The sequence below is a fragment of the Myzus persicae genome, unplaced genomic scaffold (assembly GCF_001856785.1).
Source record: "Myzus persicae strain clone G006 unplaced genomic scaffold, MPER_G0061.0, whole genome shotgun sequence".
Classification (NCBI taxonomy): domain Eukaryota; kingdom Metazoa; phylum Arthropoda; class Insecta; order Hemiptera; family Aphididae; genus Myzus; species Myzus persicae.
In genome coordinates this window covers 346,883-367,359 of record NW_019102521.1, presented here as the reverse complement: position 1 = coordinate 367,359, position 20,477 = coordinate 346,883, and the positions used below count along the sequence as shown (strand labels likewise).

General features: G+C 33.0%; 5 protein-coding genes across 6 annotated transcripts; 3 read left to right on the top strand and 2 right to left on the bottom strand.

Moving 5' to 3' along the window:
* The first annotated feature begins 6 nt into the window (after positions 1-6).
* Positions 7-1,876, top strand: LOC111032437 (zinc finger MYM-type protein 1-like). The gene is made up of 2 exons (XM_022312770.1): positions 7-125; positions 698-1,876. The coding sequence occupies exons 1-2, from the start codon at positions 20-22 to the stop codon at positions 1,855-1,857; spliced, it is 1,266 nt and encodes a 421-aa protein (XP_022168462.1). The 5' UTR covers positions 7-19; the 3' UTR covers positions 1,858-1,876.
* On the top strand, positions 1,837-3,233 carry LOC111032438. Its single transcript, XM_022312772.1, has 2 exons — positions 1,837-2,904; positions 3,008-3,233. The coding sequence occupies exons 1-2, from the start codon at positions 1,861-1,863 to the stop codon at positions 3,170-3,172; spliced, it is 1,209 nt and encodes a 402-aa protein (XP_022168464.1). The 5' UTR covers positions 1,837-1,860; the 3' UTR covers positions 3,173-3,233.
* A 1,402-nt stretch (positions 3,234-4,635) lies between these two features.
* LOC111032404 (cuticle protein 38-like) lies at positions 4,636-7,139 on the top strand. The gene is made up of 2 exons (XM_022312714.1): positions 4,636-4,769; positions 6,557-7,139. Exons 1-2 carry the CDS (start codon positions 4,749-4,751, stop codon positions 6,878-6,880), a joined length of 345 nt encoding a protein of 114 aa, XP_022168406.1. The 5' UTR covers positions 4,636-4,748; the 3' UTR covers positions 6,881-7,139.
* Positions 7,127-12,062, bottom strand: LOC111032403. Its single transcript, XM_022312713.1, has 2 exons — positions 11,949-12,062; positions 7,127-7,921 (listed from the first exon to the last, which is right to left on the bottom strand). Exons 1-2 carry the CDS (start codon positions 11,958-11,960, stop codon positions 7,319-7,321), a joined length of 615 nt encoding a protein of 204 aa, XP_022168405.1. The 5' UTR covers positions 11,961-12,062; the 3' UTR covers positions 7,127-7,318.
* A 1,267-nt stretch (positions 12,063-13,329) lies between these two features.
* LOC111032402 (KRAB-A domain-containing protein 2-like) lies at positions 13,330-15,594 on the bottom strand. 2 transcript variants are annotated; one of them, XM_022312711.1, is made up of 4 exons: positions 14,314-15,594; positions 14,043-14,249; positions 13,764-13,985; positions 13,330-13,670 (listed from the first exon to the last, which is right to left on the bottom strand). In XM_022312711.1, exons 1-4 carry the CDS (start codon positions 15,209-15,211, stop codon positions 13,384-13,386), a joined length of 1,614 nt encoding a protein of 537 aa, XP_022168403.1. In that variant the 5' UTR covers positions 15,212-15,594; the 3' UTR covers positions 13,330-13,383. The 2 variants fall into 2 exon arrangements, with proteins under 2 accessions (XP_022168403.1, XP_022168404.1); XM_022312712.1 differs by having other exon boundaries at positions 15,040-15,594.
* Positions 15,595-20,477: the final 4,883 nt, after the last annotated feature.

Genomic DNA, 20,477 nt, shown 5'->3' with positions numbered 1-20,477 from the left:
TGAGTTAGAAGTTAAAACAATGCAAACGCCAACTAAATCTTCTCATGATTTAAGTCATTTAATGCTGAGAAATATGTGTACTGAAACTGAATCACCAAGCTTGAGTATAGAATCATCGGCGTCAGGTATAAATTTTAAATATAAATATTATTTATAAATTTTTTAATTAGGTAGATAGCTGTGTATTTTTTATCCATTTTTTTTTTATTAAGTTTAGTGGTATGATTTTTTTGTAGTTTTAATAATTGAAATAGTTTATATTAAAAAGTTTAACTACCGTCAAATGTGTTGAATAGAAACAGTTATAAACTTCTAAAGCTTGTAGCATCTTGAATATTTTACATATAATAATGAGTGATACTTTAAAATATGGGTCTTTGCGAGTACTTTAATATAGCACCATGGATAGCATTTAATATTTAATGCTTGATTTTATATATTTTTTTAAGTGCTTTGTTTCTATTTACCTGCCGAGTGGGGTGAAAAGAAACATGTATTGTTTTTTATCAACTTTTGCGATTTAAACTCTTAAAAGGTGAATAGAAACAAATACTTAAATTTTTAAAAATATTTACTAAATATTTAACACTTAATTAGTTAGTTTTAACAGTTCTTTTACTGTTTATGTAATTTATAAGTAATAATTAGTAGTAATTTAACAAAATTAAAGAATAATAGATAAAATATATTATTACAGATAAAATCACAGTAATGTTTGATGATGATCCTGGTAAATGGCCAAAGTTGATACCCAATGGTTTAAAAGGTTATTTCTTAAATCTTGGTGTTTGTCAGCCTTCCCCTATGGAGTTGAGTAACTGGCAGTTTCCAAAAACAAATGACTCTCATGGCAGTGTTCGTTGTTTTCATGAAAAATATTATTTTAAAACACAGTCATGTGGTGAAATTATCAAACGTTCGTGGCTATCATACTCATCATCTCTTGACAAAGTATTTTGTACTACCTGTAAAATATTCGGTTTGCCAAAAGCTCAAAAACTTACAATTGCCTCAGATGGGACTGGAGATTATAGAAATATAAAAAGAAATATTGAAAACCATGAAAGCTGCAACGATCATATTCAATCTGTTTTAAGTAGAGCATTGTATGAAAGTCACAATCGTATTGATGCACAAATTATCCAAGGTTCTAATATACAAGTTTCTGAAAACAGGGAAATACTTAGGGTTATTATTGATTCTTTAATATTTATGGCTCGACAGAATATTGCACTGCGAGGTCATGATGAATCGACATTTTCAACCAATCAAGGAAACTTTTTAGAATTAATTAAAATGTTTGCCAAGTATCATCCAACGTTACAACACCATTTAAATACAATTGAACAGCACAAACGAAATCGACTTACATTCTTATCACACGATACCCAAAACAAACTATTAAGTATATTATCAAATATTGTTCGTTCAAAAATTTTGAGTGAAGTTAAAAAAGCTGGTATATTTTCAGTAATAATTGATACCACTACTGACGTATCAAAATTAGAACAATTTTGCTTAGTTGTCAGATATGTTTTTGATGGAGAAACCTATGAACGTCTTCTAGCTCTAACAACCACCCAAGATGCATCAGGATTTGGCATGTTTCAGGTTTTTTGTAATATAACTGAAAATAATAATTTGAACTGGAAAGAACATCTTTGTGCTCAAGGATATGATGGTGCAGCATCAATGCAAGGAGTGTATTCCGGTTTGAGAACACATATACAAAACCATAACCCACGAGCAGTTTATATATGGTGCTTTGCACATGTACTTAATTTAGTCATTGTAGACACTTGTGACATATGTTTAGAAACTAGGAACTTTTTCGGAGATGTACAGGCATTAAATTAATACATGAAAGCTCGCAAAAGAACGGCAAAATTTGTAGAATTACAAAACAAGAACTATCCAAATAAACCTATACGCCGTCTTAAACATTTTTCGACAACTAGGTGGACTTCTCATGATAGAGCATTAACTGTAATATTTGAAAAATATAAAGCATTAGTACAAACATTAACATTTTTGCAAACTTCTGATGATTCTGACCGTGACTCTTTATCAAAAGCAACAGGTTTAGAAACAGCTATAAACTCTTATATGTTTGTTATTACAATGATTTTTATACAAAAAATATTTTCAATTACTTCTCCACTGTCTAAATATCTTCAGTCTAAGAACTTGGATTTTATACAAGCATTAGCACTAGTCGACGATTCCAGAAAAAGGTTGCAAAGTCTTAGAACAGACGAAGAATATTTGAAATTAGTTGACGAAACTAAATTGTTTGTAAATAAAAATAACGTACGTGAGACAGAGTTTAAAGTTCTCCGACCAAGACGGCGGAAAGTTATGCCAGGAGAACTAGCTGTGGATGAAGTAAGTTTATCACCAAATGACCGTTATAAAACTGAAGTATACTTTATTGTCCTTGACGCTATTGTAATGTCCATTTCTACAAGATTCGACCAGTCAAGAGAAATATTAAAAGATTTATGTCTATTATCTCCTCAACGAATTTTGAAGTACAGTGATGGTATAAGCAAGACATTACCAGAGGATGCATTTAATGAAATTGAAGATTGGTTACCTGGAATTAATATAAACGATTTAAAAAATGAATATTTAACTTTGAGCTCATCATTAAAGGGTTTACTTGATAGCTGTCGAACACTGCCCATGCAACTGCATAAGAACATTTCTAAGGAACAAAATGAATGCTCTGAAAGTTCGACCGATAGTGACGGTGAAGAAAATACATCAATTACATCACAACAAATTATTAAAGTTTTATCTAACTACAATTTGAGTCAAACTTTCCCCAATTTATACTTGGCTTACAAAGGTTTACTGACAATACCTGCCTCATCTGCATCTGCAGAGAGAGCATTTTCAAAGGTAATATTATGTTACTTACATAATTATTAATTTTATTTAATTTGTTATCAAAAATAGTTTGAACTTTGAAGTTATAGTCTTTCATGTACATTTTATTATACAGGTTAAATTAATCAAGACTAGACTACGCTCAACCATTGGACAAGACCGATTGGAAAGTCTAATGATTCTTAGCTGTGAAAGAGATATAAGTATCAATTATGAAGAAGCAATTAACGCATATGCTATGTCATCAGATTTATTAAAAGATAAGCTGATATTTAAATAAATGTGATTATGCCACTTTTGCAGTTATAAATGTATACATGTCTCTATAAAATTAAGTTATACATTAATATGTACCTACACTAAAGAAAAATGTATATTTATATCATATTATAATATGTAATTATAATATATTATTAAATATAATAATAATTATAATATATTATATATAATGTATTATTATTTTTATTATAATAATGTGTGAAATTATTGAGGTTTTATAGTTGCCTATATCAGTGGTTCTTAACCATAGGGTCGCGACCCAATTTTGGGTCGCCAATAATGTTAAATGGTTCAATTATTTTTTGTCCCCCCATTGAATATTATTTATAAAAAGGTTGCATGAATAATTGGGAAAATATCGTCGCCACTACGCAAAGGTTGAGAACCGCTGGCCTATATAATATTCAGAAATTTTTTAATTGGTGGTGGGGGGTGAAGTGCCGAAGTCCCTTGATACTTATTTCGGTCCAATGAGGGGGTGGTGGTCAACATTTTTAAAATATATAATATGCTTCAAAGACTAAAAAAGTTCGCGCCGCCACTGCCCCCCGACCTGGCACGGCAGAAACCTACTGGTACCCTAAGTTCTGCCTAACACAAACACACACGTGTTAAAAACACCTACCGTACCAAACACTACCACTACCACAATTACCCTAGAAACAGCAAGTAGACATAGCCGCCGGGCTTAAGAATCAATAAAAAAAAAAATATATAAGAAAATAGGTTTAGGGTTATAAAAAAGGGTATACTGGGAGGCGAGTAGAATAACATTTGACAAGGTTTTGACCCTTTCAATCCGGAAGCAATTTATCTATAAAATGAAATCTGAGACGCTTCGACATATCCAGGTAAGGTACATGTAAATTCCATCCATAAATTAATTGCATAAATAAATGTGAAAAATATACGAAATATCATCACAAAGCAAAGTAAAATGTAGGTACCTTAAAACAATAATTTGCATTCGAAACCTATTCTACAGGACGAAATCCTGTCCCGCAGCACTTTTTGTCGCTACATCAAAATAATTATGACCGAATCGAGATGACACAATTTATCACGCAGGTCCAAAAAATGTCACCGCAGACGGTAGATTATATATTATGTACAAATTATGAAGTAATTTATTTTGACCAACGTTATTATTTCGCCAGTAGAATCTAAATATGGCCACCGTACCGTACGACCTTACGACGAATGCGTTTTTAGAATATTTTATCAGTAACCCAATTGCAGATTAATATTCAATATCCATACATACCGTGGCGTACTCTGAATTATATAATATTAGGTTTATGCGTCGTCTTGTCCGTTGTTGTCGTAACTCTTGTGCGCGTCAATGCCAAACGATTTAATTGTACAATACAAAATTCAATTTATACGAATGAACGTTTTGATCATATCATGATATATGGTCACCCACAAAAGGTGGGACACTTGAGTTAAATGCATTCGGACCGAGTATATAAGGGCAAGTCCGTCTCGGTCCAAGTATCATTCGCTCATCAACAGTCAGTAAAGCAATATCGACTTCTTTCAAATCATCAACCAACCGAACCAAACAAATATCAAAAATGAACGCCATCATGAAAATCGTGAGTATAAGACCTGCGTTAAGTGGGCTGCAATTATTTACTTATAATCCTAACGTTCAAATATTAAAACGATACTGATTTGATGACCAAACTCGTTTTGCGAAGTGATTACATTTTGTCAGACGATATTATTATGTGTATGTGTGTGACGTCATAAATTTAATATCAAATCGAATTGAAGTTGATTAAATAACTTATAATAAGCTTTTTTTTCTAAGAAATTAATACGAAATATCGAGTAGGCAGCGCGTTGATTGTTTATAACATTTTTTACACATTTAATGAATTCAAATCGCTTCTTGTTGACGGAGGAAAAAATGCATTTACGATTTGATGTGTTTTTCATACGCATTAGTTTGGAACTAAAACAATTAAGTGATTACTTCGTAGAAACAACAGTTTAAATTTCACAAGTATTAAATTATGTAATTTGATCAACAAAAAAATCTTGTCAAGTCGGAACAGCATGTAAACTTTCTTGATTTTTAATTTTTGGAAAACTGTTAACTTATCATTTATTACAGAATATAGGAATAAACCAAATTGCACTTTAGCCAATGTCCGAAATGGACGGTTATTGTTAAAGGCGGTACTATTTTTTTTTTCAAGTACACACAATTTTAGTTGACTGTTTTTAAAATTGTATTACTTTTTTAATACTTTGGTTGTACTATTCTTATGGAACTCACCTAGTACCTCTTATTAGCCTTTTTAAAATTTGAAAAAATATTCGCTTTTCGCTCTTATCTACACTTATGTGTGTGAATGTTTAACTTCAAAGGCCTGTAATAATAAATTAACTATTAAAAACAGGTAACCTACTCACTATCACCGAGTTAAATTTATATTGTTTTCCCATACATACCACAAACCCTTGTAGTTTTGAAAATTCAGATTTTTTTCGTTCAAACTTCCATGCTATCTAGATTGAAAACCAAGAAAGTAAAAAATAAATTCAAATTGACTGACGTTTGAAAATGTGTTGTATTTGTGTGGCCGATCCATCGCTCCTTGTGACAAACTCGAGTTTAATTTTTTGACTCTGTTTCGTTATAAAATTGTAACAATCAACTCGATCGTAATCTGACGTAATAGGAATTCGCAACCACACTAATAATATGGTGTTTTTATACAACGAAAAATTCTGATTAATAAAAAAGTTTTACGATTTCCAAATTTTTCTCGTGTGAAAATTGCCTATACCCTACCCCTTAAACAAGTTTCTTTGAATCGGACGACGATAATATAGTATCTGATATTGCTTACACATTCTTTTAAACTGTGGTTTTCAAAGTTCATCTAATCGATACCCCCAATTTGTATATATTTTTTTAATGCGGCCCCTTCAAATAATAAAATATAATAGAAGATGAACATTTTTTTTTTTTAATACGTAACTTGAATAAATTTAAAAAAATGTAGATTAAAAAATTTGATACTGACATTTTTTTAAATAATACACTGTACGAGTGTGAATATAACCAGATATGAAAATTCGTCAATACAATGAAAATGGATCGACCACAATCGCTTATAGTTAATAATCAGTCGTCAGATTACGCTATAAATGCTATCGACAAGTTATCGTACATTTGTACCATACAAATAATCAGATTGGTTTTTATTTAAATAATACATTCCGACATGAATAACCGTATTTTGATCACTATATTTGAGGACCCCTAAACTATCTGTCTCGACGTCCAGGTTGAAAACCACTGTCTTAGAACGCGAACGAAGCCGAACAAAACACTTACGATTTTTGTTTTTTTTTGTGTTTCGCACAGACATTAGCCGCCGTCGCAGTGTTCGCGTCCACCATGATGACCGCTTCGGCCAAACCATCTGGACTCGTGCCCGCCGCCGCAATCGCACCGGTGGCCGTCGCCGCGCCTTACGCTAGCTCGTTCACGTCACACAGCGTGGCCCACAGCGTGGCCACTCCGGTGTTGCCGGCCGCTCCGTACGTGGCAGCCGCCCCGTACGCCGCGGCTCCCTACGTCGCAGCCCCTTACGCGGCCGCCCCTTACGTCGCCGCCCCTTACGCAGCAGCGCCATACGCAGCCTCCCCTTACGGTTACTACCCCTACGCCGCTCCGGCTTACCTGTAAAGGCCGTGACGGACGATGACCACCACCACCAACACCACCACAAATCAGTCTGACGGACGAGAGACGACCGCAACGACGAAATCACCAACTGCATCATAAGCCACTGATTCTTTTCATATTTTATAAAATTCATAAAACATAAAACTACACGTCATGTCACCGCGATACAAACACAATGTGTATCGCGCGTGCACAACACAAAATGTATTATACTATATATAATATATATATAATGAAACACTATGAAAATTTTTTATAATCATTGTTGTAATGTCATTATATTATACTTATGCCGCGCTTTTAGCGTAAAGCGTGATTTGATACCACAAAATAATATACATTATATTATTATTAAAATAAAATGTACAATATATCGTTATAATAATAAACGTTCATGAGAAAATATTACGATAAATTTCGTTCTCGTTTTCGGTCCGCTCATCGGTCGACCACCTGATAGTTGTAGTACGGCGACGCGTAGTCAGCCTGCACCACGGCGGCCGGCCCGGCGGCGGCGTACGTCAACCGGTGGTCTACGTGGTGGTGCAGGATGGGCACGTCCACGTACGTCTTTTGCACGGTCACCGACGGCTCGACGGCCGTCACCTTCGGCACCACCGTGTGCACCGGCCGGACGACGGGGTCGAACCGCCGCAGCTGTTCCACGTGCGGCGACGCGCCGTAAGCGTAAGCGGACAGGTCCGGCTTGTAGACGGCCGTCGGCACGTAACCGACCACCGCCGCCGGTGGCGCGTCCGCGTAGTACTGTTGCTGCTGGTGCTGTTGCTGGTACTGCTGGTGAAGGTGCACCGACTTGCCGACTGCGGCCGCGGCTTGGACGGCCACCGGCACCTGGACGCCACCGTAACCGTAACCGGCCGCGTATCCGGCCCTGGCTTCCGGTCCGAACTGAGCCGCCTGCGCGTGCAGCGGTTGCAGCAGTTGTGGAGCCGCGGCCGCTTCAGCTTCCGCCCCGGCGATTCCGGAAACGACTATTATGGCGGCGGCCAACATCGCCGTAGCTACTGTCACACCGGCCATCTGTAATAGGTATTATGGATAAAGGAATGGTTCAACAAACAGCCGACATCAATATTGAAGCAATACGGCAGAGCGGTAATGTTTTTTAGTGCATGCGAAGACTTTGAATAATATAGATTTGAATGGCCAATTTTTTTTTAATCTCAGTGTCCTTGAAACTTCAATAGTTTGAACATATTAATATATTGTTTGAAATAGGTAGGCAAAGTTTCACTAGACCGTTTAGTTTTGTCTACTATACGCTAGATATGAATATTGGTATCTAGCTGCATCATAAATTATTCACCGTGATGCCCGCGTGGGCGCGGACAAAAAAAACCAAAATATCCCTCAATGTAATCTCAAACTAATGTGTTTTCCCATTAATGGCGGTTCCAATTTTGTCGATTCCAAATATTTAATTTTCATTGCATTTAGGGCACATCATAAATTGTATGTATGTAACACAACGGTTGTTTGAATGTTGAGTTAATATTTTATAGTTAAAATTGTATACAAGATTTACTGCTTAAAATAGAATTTGTAAACGATAATGGCAGTGCTCGAACCGAGTTTTTTTCATATTTTAACTATAAAATGAGTTGTTACTAATAACTTCAATTTTTAAAATTCATAATTACATAATATGTAACTCGTTTTAAGCTAAATATATGAAAATTAAAACTTTTCGCCGTCTATTTATTCTCTTCCACAATATTCAATAACAGGTAATTATTATGCTCTAATATTAACTATTTATAAACAAACTGTAGTAAAAATCCGGAACGTAGATTTGCTATTTTACACGTGACAACGAAACAAAGACAACACACGGCAGTATTCTTAACTTTACTAGCAAATCTTTATGACCTATTGCATAATAATATGATACCTATCACACCTATTCGGAACGCTGGTCCACAATTTTTGGTTTGCGTGAAAACTTTGATTTTTTACTCATCTACTTGAAATATTTATTTATTTATTTTTTTTTTTTTTTTTATTATTGTGTTCCAATATTATATTAAGCTATATATATATATGTACAAGGGGCAAGGCTATACCAGTGGGCATAAATATTATTTGCGTTTGGATTTTTTTGTTATCTTAAAAATAATTTTCATAAAGTTGTAACAGCTCTACAGCTGTTGTAGAATAAATTGTGTATCGTTCTTCATTATATCCTTGATTATCGGTTTTCGGAGAGTTTAAAATTATCGGTCCCATATATACCCTCGATCGTAAAAATATCATTGATCTTCATTTCTTAAAAATAATCTCTATATATTATATATATATATATATAAAGGCAAATTACTCTTTAGCAATAATCAACGCAGAGCCGAACCTATTTGAGTTATCGAATTGAAATTTTGAGGATGGATTTAAAAATTATAACGTCAAGTTCCGCCAAGAAAGGATTTTTCAAAATTTTGATTTTAAACGATTGAATCGGCAAAAATAAATTGTTTACGTACGAATTGTATATCTATATACATATTTTACAGCACGGCGACCTGTGGGTTTCCATATAATATAGCGACATGGAACCATAACTTTTTGTCCGTCTAACTATGTGTATGATCGGCGTGTAGACATGAATTATTGTTCCGAGAAGTAAAATTCTACAATCTATCTAAATCTATCTATGCAAAAAAATACCTATTTCCCTTAGTCGAGGCATCACGCTTATCGCTTATCATTTCAGACAGATCCGTCCATCTCATTATTCATATAAAGTGTGCACCTAGCGGAGTCCGCGATCCACTGCAGGTAGCTGATGGCCTGCCTGATAATGTACTGCTCATATTATCACAAGCGAGTCTCGTATAGAGCAAGCATTTTAAAGGTGCAACGAAGTGCAAGGGATCAGCTAGGAAATATATAATAATGACACGACAGATGTTCGTTTCGACACGACACTGCGACAATTAATTTGTCTACTGACGATCGTACGTAGGTTGTAAAAAGAAAAAACGGTTAAAATCCAACGGCTGCTACCGCTATATTTATGACGTAGGAATACTTGCCGAAATTATAAACTGCAAACTAACATAACATTCATATTAGGTTAAGAGTTGTATGGAAAACACCGAATAGCTTAATTGTACGAATTGCGCATTCGAAAAATAATAATACTTTTGTTATCGATATGCGATATACGTGTTTAACTATACAAATTACAATTATAACTATAGAATAATTTTTTAATATCAATATGTGTATTGAATCATTAGAATCATTTGTAAATATTATTATTATTGTAATAATAATTTTTTTTTTGAAAGGATTTTGGAAAACCAGACTTCTAAGGGGGTAAAAGGAGTTTTTTTGTATAGCTATACAATACACTGGCAGCACCGTGATGGGACAGCTAGTCTAGTATAAAAAATTATATTTATTTTTAAACATCGATAACACTTCTTACTCAATAATCAGCTGAATGTAAGTTTCAAATAAGCTACCAATAAAATAAAAAATATTCAGTAAAAAGTCTTTACGGAACATATAATATATTATAATGTTATAGAATGTATGGATATTAAATATACATATCATTAAAATAAAAATTTGAAATAAAATAACCAATAAATACTGAAAAAATTACTAAACGAGTGAACAAAATATGGATTTTAACTAGGTTAATAAACCAAGGGGGTATAACTACGCACATTGAAAATCTCCTTAAAGGCGTTCAAATTATTACCTATTCATTGAGCCGATAAAAACATACCTTTTGTAGGTTTTGAACATTTAAACATTACTTACATTTAAATAAACAATATGTAATTGAAATGCGAAAGTGAAGAAAAAAATCTGACGAATAGAATAAAAATCTGTGGTATGATAAACTGTCTCGTTGATTTTTAACAATTTTTATTTACATAATACGTTTTATATTGAACCTTAATGTGTAAACCGATAAACAAGCCGACGACGGTACACCAAGTCTGTGTATAAATGAACTCAACAAAATATGTATAAAATCGTCTTACGATACTATACGCGATGTGAATTTGTGACAAATATACCTAATACGTGTTATGAAATGATACATTTCAAATTTATCTATTTCTTATTATTATTTGATTATTTGAATCTAATCGAGTTGATTTAAATTTATGAAATTCGATGTATTCAGCAAAATATTGACCGTTCCGTTTCGAAATAAAATGATTATTGCAATTTCACTAGAAATCAATCAATAATTATTGAACGCGCAGGAATTTATTACTCTATCGTGAGATACACGTATTTGGTGTAAGCGAGTAGAGTTAGGTAACAAGTACAAATAATAGTGAGATGAATATATTATTATACGCAGTACGTGGCTGTATTAAAGGAGTGGATGAATTTAAGTGACAAATTGTCGAGAACGTAGTACTTAAAAAAAAAAAAAAACTCCACCATAAAGCGGGTTTTTGATTTAATATTATGAATCTTGTTTTTATTCATCCGGATTGCGTTTACAACTTAAATACGGTCATGGTAGTTATGCAGTAGATTTTCAATTTAAATATTATGTCGCGTTGCAAATACGAGTACCTACATCTCGACGAATTAAATATTTTATCGATATGCGATTACAAGAGAAATATAGGTACGTCGAGAAAGATTTCTCCAGTCGTGGGTGTTATTTTGCGAAGGTGTAAAGTAATTTATTTTAAAAATAGGTATATAATAGCAATAACAACAACAACAACGGCAACCAGTAACCGGTTACACTTTGGAGTTTGTTTTGCAACAACGATTATTGCTAACTTTTGGTAATATCTCCACAAATCTAAACCGTAATTAATAATAATTACTAACTATGTAGACTACCCACCGCACAAACAACTCCGAGTAGTGTTACCTTATCCGCCTAATTCATAGATACCTAACCTTATGGACAAAAGTAAAATAATAACCACTATGGTAAAACCAGAAATATTATTTTCCTTTCTTTAGCCCGAGTGGCACAAGTGCCTGCGAAGACACTATTAGGTAGGTATATAAATGAACAATCGATAATATTGTGATAGTTATTAAAATCTGTTACACTTACGTTTGGTTGCATTGATGAATTTATAGTTTCTTGTATGAATTACGCAGCACAGCTATAGTCGTGCTTGCGGGAAGAACTCCTCTGCGTGTAGTGTTATGATCGATTTTCACAATGCCCAATTTATACCGAAAATATTTACAAAGAGTGGGGTAGTGGAAAAACATCGGCGTATGTTTGTACATGATACTGAGCATCCAATGATCTTCTTGCAGTTTCTCTGGCTCGAACGTCCGTAATTGCCTCGGAAGAAAACAAATTGCTGCGTATACATCGCAAAACCGTAAAATTCCATAATATTATTATTCTGTTAAGAAGAATAATGCGTGAACAAAACGGTCGAATACACCCAGGAAATTATTAGTTTTGAATTTTGCTGGAAAATAATGAAATTCTAGTTGTACTAAAACGCCGATCGCAGAGGTTAATAAAACGTAGGTCGTTATTTCGCATTGTGAATAATTTTAAAATATCAGATTTCGATGTTATGTTAATCTTCAATTATGTGCTTGAGTAGGATTTTAAAATAATAATACATACGAATATACGTATATTACACCGCATCGTATTGACTAATAGTGCCCATCACGCACCTATATGTATCCCTACACTTAAGTACTCTAAGTACACAATTTATGTAATAAGTAACAAGACGTGTCGAGTGTACCTAAAAGTGTATTATAAAATGTTCAAAACGACAATATTTGTAATATTTAAAATAGTTGAGCAACTAAAACGTCGAAGAAAGACAATAAATTGAATCATCTTACTTAATATATAATATAATATAACGATTGCATTTATGGACATAGGTGCGATATTATACAGGACCAAAATAATATTACGTACGTTTTTGTACTCACCGAAAGAATTGGTTTTATAACATTGCAAGATAAATGTTGTGGGTATAACTTGATTTCACTGTTCGAGAACCAAACCCTCCCCTCGAGCATGTACATCACAAGTGCCGATCGTGTGTTTATGATATGTTTGGAGAAAAAAATTACTAGGTACATATTATGGATTTAAACTGTTATAACACGTTTGGTGTTGTATCACCCGTAGCCTATAACATATAATAACAATATTGCAATAATTGTAGCGTTAAACTATACGAACATTCTTATATATGTTACCGGAAATGTTGACATTTAGGAAATGATGACAATTCCTAGTAAATATTGACAATTCCTAAAAGCGGAAGGAAATGATATCATCGCCTAGTATATGTTATCATTTCCTAACGATAGTAGGCAAAGATGCCACATTTTTTAAATTTAATCTGACTTATTTATTTAAATATTTCTTTTATTAAACATAATTATTAATTAATCTACTATCACCTTAATAAATAATCAATAAATAAACAAGTATTTTTTTAACATTTTAATTTATGTAATTTAAGCTTTTTCACATTGTTTTATGATTTGCAACGTAGTTACTCATTTTTATTTTCACATGGCAAACTTCCATGACATTTAGAATTACAAATTCTAGATGCCGATCTGCAAGCACACCTGTTCGTCTTGCATTTTGTCTTACATTGACATCGGGTATATCCTTGTGCCCCTGAAATACTATTTACAGTAGCTGCCTCCCGAAGTGATAACGGTTTTTCTGATTGACCTGCCGATTTTAAAACAGTACTTAGATCCAATAAATTTGCTTTGCAAGGATTTATTTCTGATCTCGTGTACATATGTTTTAAAAATCCACTTTCAGTGCCTACAATTAGAAAAAATAAAATAATTAATTTTTATAACGAGTTTGAATACGAAGATGATTAAGACGTTATAAAAATACTAGTGAACTTCTTACATAGCTTGTATAAATCGTCCTTAACTTCTGTTACAACCGCTAATACATTTCTTGGTGATCCACGAGCACGATCTACATCTGGAATACTCAGACGTACTGTAGTTCCAACACTAAGTTCATCATATTTTCTATTGGATGTTTTAACCATTTTTAGTGCCTGTTTTTCTAAATTGTGAGCAGATGATTGACGTGCATCAAGTATATTTTGTTTTCGTTGATCAACTAAATAAATACATTATTAACTTAAATATATTAAACTATATTACATTTTTTTTTTACCAAGTTCTATGTCACTAGTCACTTGTTCCAAGTTACTAGTACACGGTACATTTTCTTCGACTCCCTCGTCTTTGTTTGACTTCAAAATACATTCAATATCTTCCTCAGATTTCAAAGAGCTAATTTCGTCAACCGGTAAACCAATTGATACAACACCTAAACGAGCTGGACAACCAAACATCGCCTCATAAGGTGATCGACCGATACCTAAAAAGAATCAATTAAAATTATTTTTAAAATTAATTATTAATTTTTTAATTACTTATCATACCAGAATGAAAAGCACGATTTTTTCGAAATTGGATAAATTTTAATCCAGATGGCCAATCTGTTGAATTTGTTTCCGCCATCCATGTCGCCAACATATCTTCCACGTCCCGGTTCGCACGTTCTATAGACCCCTGACTCTGACTATGTCTTGGTTTTCCGTGCACTATTTTAACATCGCCCCACATAGTATGTAATTCATTAATTACACTATTAACAAACTCTCTTCCATTATCGGAATGTAGAATTGCTGGCGCTCCAAAAGTTGTATAAATTTCCATTAAGTTATATGCTATTTCTTCTGCTCGTTTAGTCTTTAGTGGTTTAAGTATAACAAATTTTGTCAAGTGATCCTGATAATTCATTATAAATCTGTAATTGTTTATACTCTGCGATTGCATATCAATTAGATCTATTTGTGCACGCGAGTTGTATGCTGAATGCAAAATTGGTTTAGAAACAAGACCTCTTTTTGGATTAGATGATTTTTTATGACAGTCGGTACAAAGACTCAAAAAAATCATTATTGTTTCTTTTGTTATATTACAATATTTTAACTTTATTTCAGCCATCATACGATCGCGGCCACCGTGGCCGATAGCTATATGCGTAGAGTGAAGAATATTGAATAGCTCTTCATTTTTAACGAAATAACGTATACTGTCATTATCATGGTTCATGGCTTTAATTAAGCGTTCTTTATCATTTATTAAAATAACGTCGTACTTACGAATATTTCTATAATCTTTTTTGCATTTTGTTTGAGTCTTGGATAATTTTACGTCTTCTATGCGACGATCGTATTCTTCATTATTCATGAACGATTTGTTGTCATCACGTTTAGCATCAATTATTAATGAAATTGCTTTATTAAATTCATTTTGCATTTTATTTAAATCCATTTTTAAATTAATAACAAAGTAAATACGTACTGCACTACTAATAAATTACTACTAAACGGATCGTGTTGAATGTACAGGTTATATATTAAACAGATAAATACTGCGATATGCGATATCCATGACATTTTTCAATCAACCATTTTATCGATATCAGTCATTTCCCCACCTGATATTTTTAGATCTCGGAAAATATTGACAGTTGACACCAAACTTAGTGGGTGCCATTACGAGTTAGTCAATGCTTATGTGTAAGAAAGCTTGTTGATTATTAACGGCTATCAGAATCGACATAAACCCGTGTTTGATATAATTTCATGTCTCCGCACAGATATATAAAATAATTTTATAAGCTTATTTTATCTTTGTTGTCATTTCTATTAATTTTTAACGTACATTTTTAACTATAAAAACCTAACCTAATCTAATATAAAAAAAAAATAATTGGAGTAGGTATATAGGTAATATATAGTTTTATTTAATTAATTAATAATAATAATTTTTTATCGAAACAATATTAATCAATTTTTACAATAAAATATACATTTTTAATATCATTTAAAAAAAAAATAATAAATAAATGTCATTTTATGCATTTTTTTTAGATATTTTTTTAGAACATCAAATTCCTGGGCCTAGTGATAACATTGCCTAATAAACTACGGAAATGATGACAATTCCTAGGCAATGATAACATTGCCTTCCGCTTTTAGGAATTGTCAACATTTACTAGGAATTGTCATCATTTCCTAAATTGTCAACATTTCCGGTAACATATATAAACTTACATAAATGCATTTTGACAACTTACATTAATATATACTTCCCAGGTTTTACAGTCCATTTAGGACCTTCGCTGCCTCAACCACTCCAGTCCAACTACTCTGTATTTGCTGCCTTGTTTCTCGTGATATTCCAGTAAGATCTGTCCTCGCCCTATCTTCCCGTCTTTGGGAACCCCTAGGACTTTTTCCGTTCAGTCTCCCGACAAAAATGTTGTTTGGTATATACTCTCGGAGTTCATTTACCTCCAAATGTAACCAGCCCATTTTTGATATTTTACTTTTTGAATACACAGTAATTATAATGGTTTATGAAATATTCGATACATTTCTAATATATACGCGTGTCGCGTATACTATTATTAGTCATTATTAATTTTAGTTGCCGAAGAAAAACAATATTATCACTTTTTCTATTATTGAACGCATGTGTATCACGTTTACTGTTATAAGTTATAACATGCACATTGCACATTTGCACGTGCTGTAACAAAAGTAGACGCTTCGCCTTGTAAAGCCCCGCAGCAGATGTATTGTTGGCGAAAATTCTGGAAGTTTTAAGAGCTCGTGTCGATAAGATGATAGGTACAATACACAATGGTTTACGTTTTCGATGTTAAGTCAATTATTATTTTTAAGACCTCGATATAATAATATGTTATCGATAGCGCGCAGTAGGTGTTATATAGTCGTAAACAAACCGCGTTCAAAAGGGGATAGTGCATAAGCCCGATGATGAGATTATTATTATTTAATTATTCCGAAATTCTATTCGCATCGAGGGGATAGTATTAATTAACTAGTTGCAACACTATAGGTTGTATATTGTAGGTTATTATCGAGACTGTACCCAATGTTTTTTTTTGTATCGCGTCACGATCGCCGACGGTGCCATCACTGTGCTCCGTGGACTGCCGATTGTAATGAATATTTTTTGGGGGCTCGTAAATTAGAAAAAAAATAATTACAAAACACAAGATGGGTACATAAAATAATGACCGACGATCAGTCTTAATGTCGCAATATATTATAATACGTTTTCTGGGGAGGTAGTGGGACTGTGGAAGGAGAGAGGGCGTGACATTTTGAGTTTTGTGTTATGTATACCTTAGATACCTAGACTACCTAATTACCTAATAATTAATAACTTTAATCAATCAACGGAAGTGGACCCGGGGCGCCGTCTGACTACCTCATAGTGTCTCGGTGCCATATTTAAACTGCGGCGGTCTGCAATCAAAGTTATTAGTGATGCACACATTGATATATATATATAATGAGGATAACACGTCGAACACGTTTGAAACTTTTTTATAAACTTTCACAGAAGTGAAATATTTTCCGATAACGAAGTATAAAAACCAATAATCTATTATACGATGCATGTATTTTAATGGTAGTATTCTTTTGGTACAAATAATGGGTTCAGAATATCTATACACACATCCTACCTATGCGTATACATATGATATTATATGAAATTCAATGGTTTTGCGGGGTAAAAGGTAAATAACCCACGTGCCGCATTCAACCGACGCTCGCCGCTACGGGCGTCAAGTTCAATAACTTCATTTTTTCCCCGGTGAATATTGTATTATATCGTCAGTATATGTCGTACCTGCAACATAAACATTATTCTTGGGATACGAAAATAACGCCATTATTCTTTTCCGATTCGTTCGCATGTTATATTAAATTCAAGGGCGAAATAACAACAATACATACCAGACGGGTCGTCGTCGTCGCACAAAGGCAGACGACAGACCGTATCATCTCAGGTGCTAATTAATAATTATCGTAATCTTCGCTCCGTGCGAGCCCGAAATCGACGACAGTGGCGACGGCAGTCGATATCATGATAATAATACTATTATATAGTTGGTATTATAATATTATTATTACGTCCAAATCAGCAGTTCTCAAACTGTCGTACGCAGAGCTTTTCAAGTTGATCCACGGCATCCATTTTTAAAATAATATATTAGCTAGGAAAAAATGCATTATATTCTCGTTGAATTATTGCCAGTCACTTGAAGAAGTTTTTAATTAAATGCAATACAATAAAAAATATTATATCCGATTATAAATTATAATTAATTCGATGAAAATATCATAACATTTCTTCCACAAATAAAATACAATAGATACTTTCAAAAACGGTTCTTATTTAACTCTATTATTCTAATGACATTTAACCACAAACTATAAATCAGTGGAACGCTCGACCGTTCGACGACATACGTCTCCTAAAATATTGTATGATATTACGCGAAAGTTTTGAGGACGAATCTTGTGGCTTGGAAGAGGCAATATTGCATATTTATTAAAAGTTACGATTTCGATTTTAAGTATTTTGGTTGTTAATTTCGCATGTTGTACCTGCCACGAACACTTTTTTATAGTGTATTACTTTTATAAAAATCACTTTTTTAATTATTGAATATAAGGTAGGTATAATACAATTGACAAATTACATAAACGGAAACTTACATATTTTGATTAGAATAAACAAAAAGGAAAAAATAATAAAGAACTATACAAAATACAAATACAGAAATACAACTAATTACTTAAATGGAAATATTAATAACTATTTAAACATCATTAATACATCGTAATATTAATAATATATTGCACTTAAATTTATTACGACTATAGAATCAAAAAAATCTATTGATGGGGATATTTTATTAGCTAGTGACGGAGTGTGAGGGAAAAACGAATCGGCACCATAACTTTTGCGATAGTAGGGGATGACAAATAAATCATTGGTTCTGGAAAAGAAAGTGGGAACCTTGATACTTAGTAAAGCCAGTAGATACGGACAATCAATAAAACCATTTAATAGATCATATACAAATAATATATCAGAGAGTTGTCTTCTTAGATCGATCGTATCAAGACCTACTGATAACTGAAGGGGTTTAAATATATTATTAGAGATAGGCATATTAGAGACGTAAGCCATTCTTTTTAAAAATTTATATTGGACAACCTCAAGATCATTCAAGTATGTATACAGGTTTTGAGACCAAATTATGGATCCAAATTCTAGTGAAGATCGTACGAGCGAGCAATATAAAGTTTTTAAGCTTGATGGCTGTTTAAAATTTTGTGTATTCCTATTAATAAAGCCTATAGCATTCTATAGGATTTATTTAAAAAATTTTTACGATTGAACTTAAAAGAGAAATCTGATTCAAAATATATTCCTGAGTCTTTAATCACAGTTACTCTGACTTATTGTACATTATTATGCTTGTAATTGAATATAATTGGGTTTTTAGAACGGATAAATGAAATAATGTTACACTTATCAATGTTTAATTCGAGACAGTTATTCACGCTCCAAGTATAAAATTTATTTAACTGATCTTGTAATGTCTCAGAGTCTAATGTAGATTGAATCGAGCAAAATGAGTATACTATTCGACCTCACGTATAGTCACTACTCGTCATCTGAGAACCGCTGCAGGTCTAAGACATCATCTGATTGAAAGGGCCATCCCGTTTGGATTTTCTATTTGTTTTTATCGGCAAATTCGAATCTCTACAATAAATTATAATAAATAATAATACGTACACATGGACAATGTCGTCGTTGCGTTTCTACCGTACATAACATAATATTATAATATCATCTATCGTCGATTCGATATACACCGTGCAGCGTATAGTTGCATATTACAATAATATTCGATAGCATGGCCTGGGGGAGGTATATTGTCTTTTGGGCGACCGACGACAATACAGATCTACAGCGCATTGTAATGCGAAATCATATAATAAAATGTCTATACCTGCTCTATTATAGTATATACGATGATGGCCGCGAATAATACACGATACCCACGACGTGTTGACGGTATTTACAGTTAGGGCGGGAGATGATATTATAATGGTTATCCTGCTGTATATATAGTGCCGATCGGCGGTTATTATAAATGAACCATCAGGTCGTCTCAACGATTTTGTTCGACGAGTGCTGTTGTAGCTGTCTTCGAAAAATAAAAAAATCACTCGCGATAAGTCGTCGAGAGAAAAATCGATCTTTTAAACATGATTAATTTATTATCGGTAAGAATCGTTATTATACATACCTATTATTACTTTTATTATACTATTCACTCACATTCAATCTGCGTCATAATATTGCCTCTATAATCAATACCATCAATAAACTATGTGTCCGTGTGATGGTTATAATTTAAATTACTATTGTCCACTTTTCTATCACTCGTATAGTATAATAATACATATAGTGTGATACATTTCACGCAAGACACTAATTATTTAAGAAAACACTACAGTTTATTCAAAGTTTAAGTTGTTCCTAAACTCCATTTTTGGAAAAAGATTTATATTTTTTAATATTTCACCTTTTTGAATGATAATTTACCTACATTTTTAATTTCATATTCTGAAGCAAAATATTAATAGGAGTATTTTAGTCTATACAAATCAAATTTCGGACTCAAGTAGTTAAT

Excerpts from the sequence above, each read along its gene's own strand:
- LOC111032402 (XM_022312711.1), bottom strand. The coding sequence starts at position 15,211 with ATGGATTTAAATAAAATGCAAAATGAATTTAATAAAGCAATTTCATTA. Across the intron at positions 14,250-14,313 it reads AAATCGTGCTTTTCATTCTG|GTATCGGTCGATCACCTTAT; the intron begins GTATGATAAGTA and ends GATTCTTTTTAG. Across the intron at positions 13,671-13,763 it reads GGACGATTTATACAAGCTAT|GCACTGAAAGTGGATTTTTA; the intron begins GTAAGAAGTTCA and ends TTCTAATTGTAG.
- LOC111032437 (XM_022312770.1), top strand. The coding sequence starts at position 20 with ATGCAAACGCCAACTAAATCTTCTCATGATTTAAGTCATTTAATGCTG. Across the intron at positions 126-697 it reads TATAGAATCATCGGCGTCAG|ATAAAATCACAGTAATGTTT; the intron begins GTATAAATTTTA and ends ATATTATTACAG.
- LOC111032438 (XM_022312772.1), top strand. The coding sequence starts at position 1,861 with ATGAAAGCTCGCAAAAGAACGGCAAAATTTGTAGAATTACAAAACAAG. Across the intron at positions 2,905-3,007 it reads CAGAGAGAGCATTTTCAAAG|GTTAAATTAATCAAGACTAG; the intron begins GTAATATTATGT and ends TTTATTATACAG.
- LOC111032404 (XM_022312714.1), top strand. The coding sequence starts at position 4,749 with ATGAACGCCATCATGAAAATC. Across the intron at positions 4,770-6,556 it reads TGAACGCCATCATGAAAATC|ACATTAGCCGCCGTCGCAGT; the intron begins GTGAGTATAAGA and ends TGTTTCGCACAG.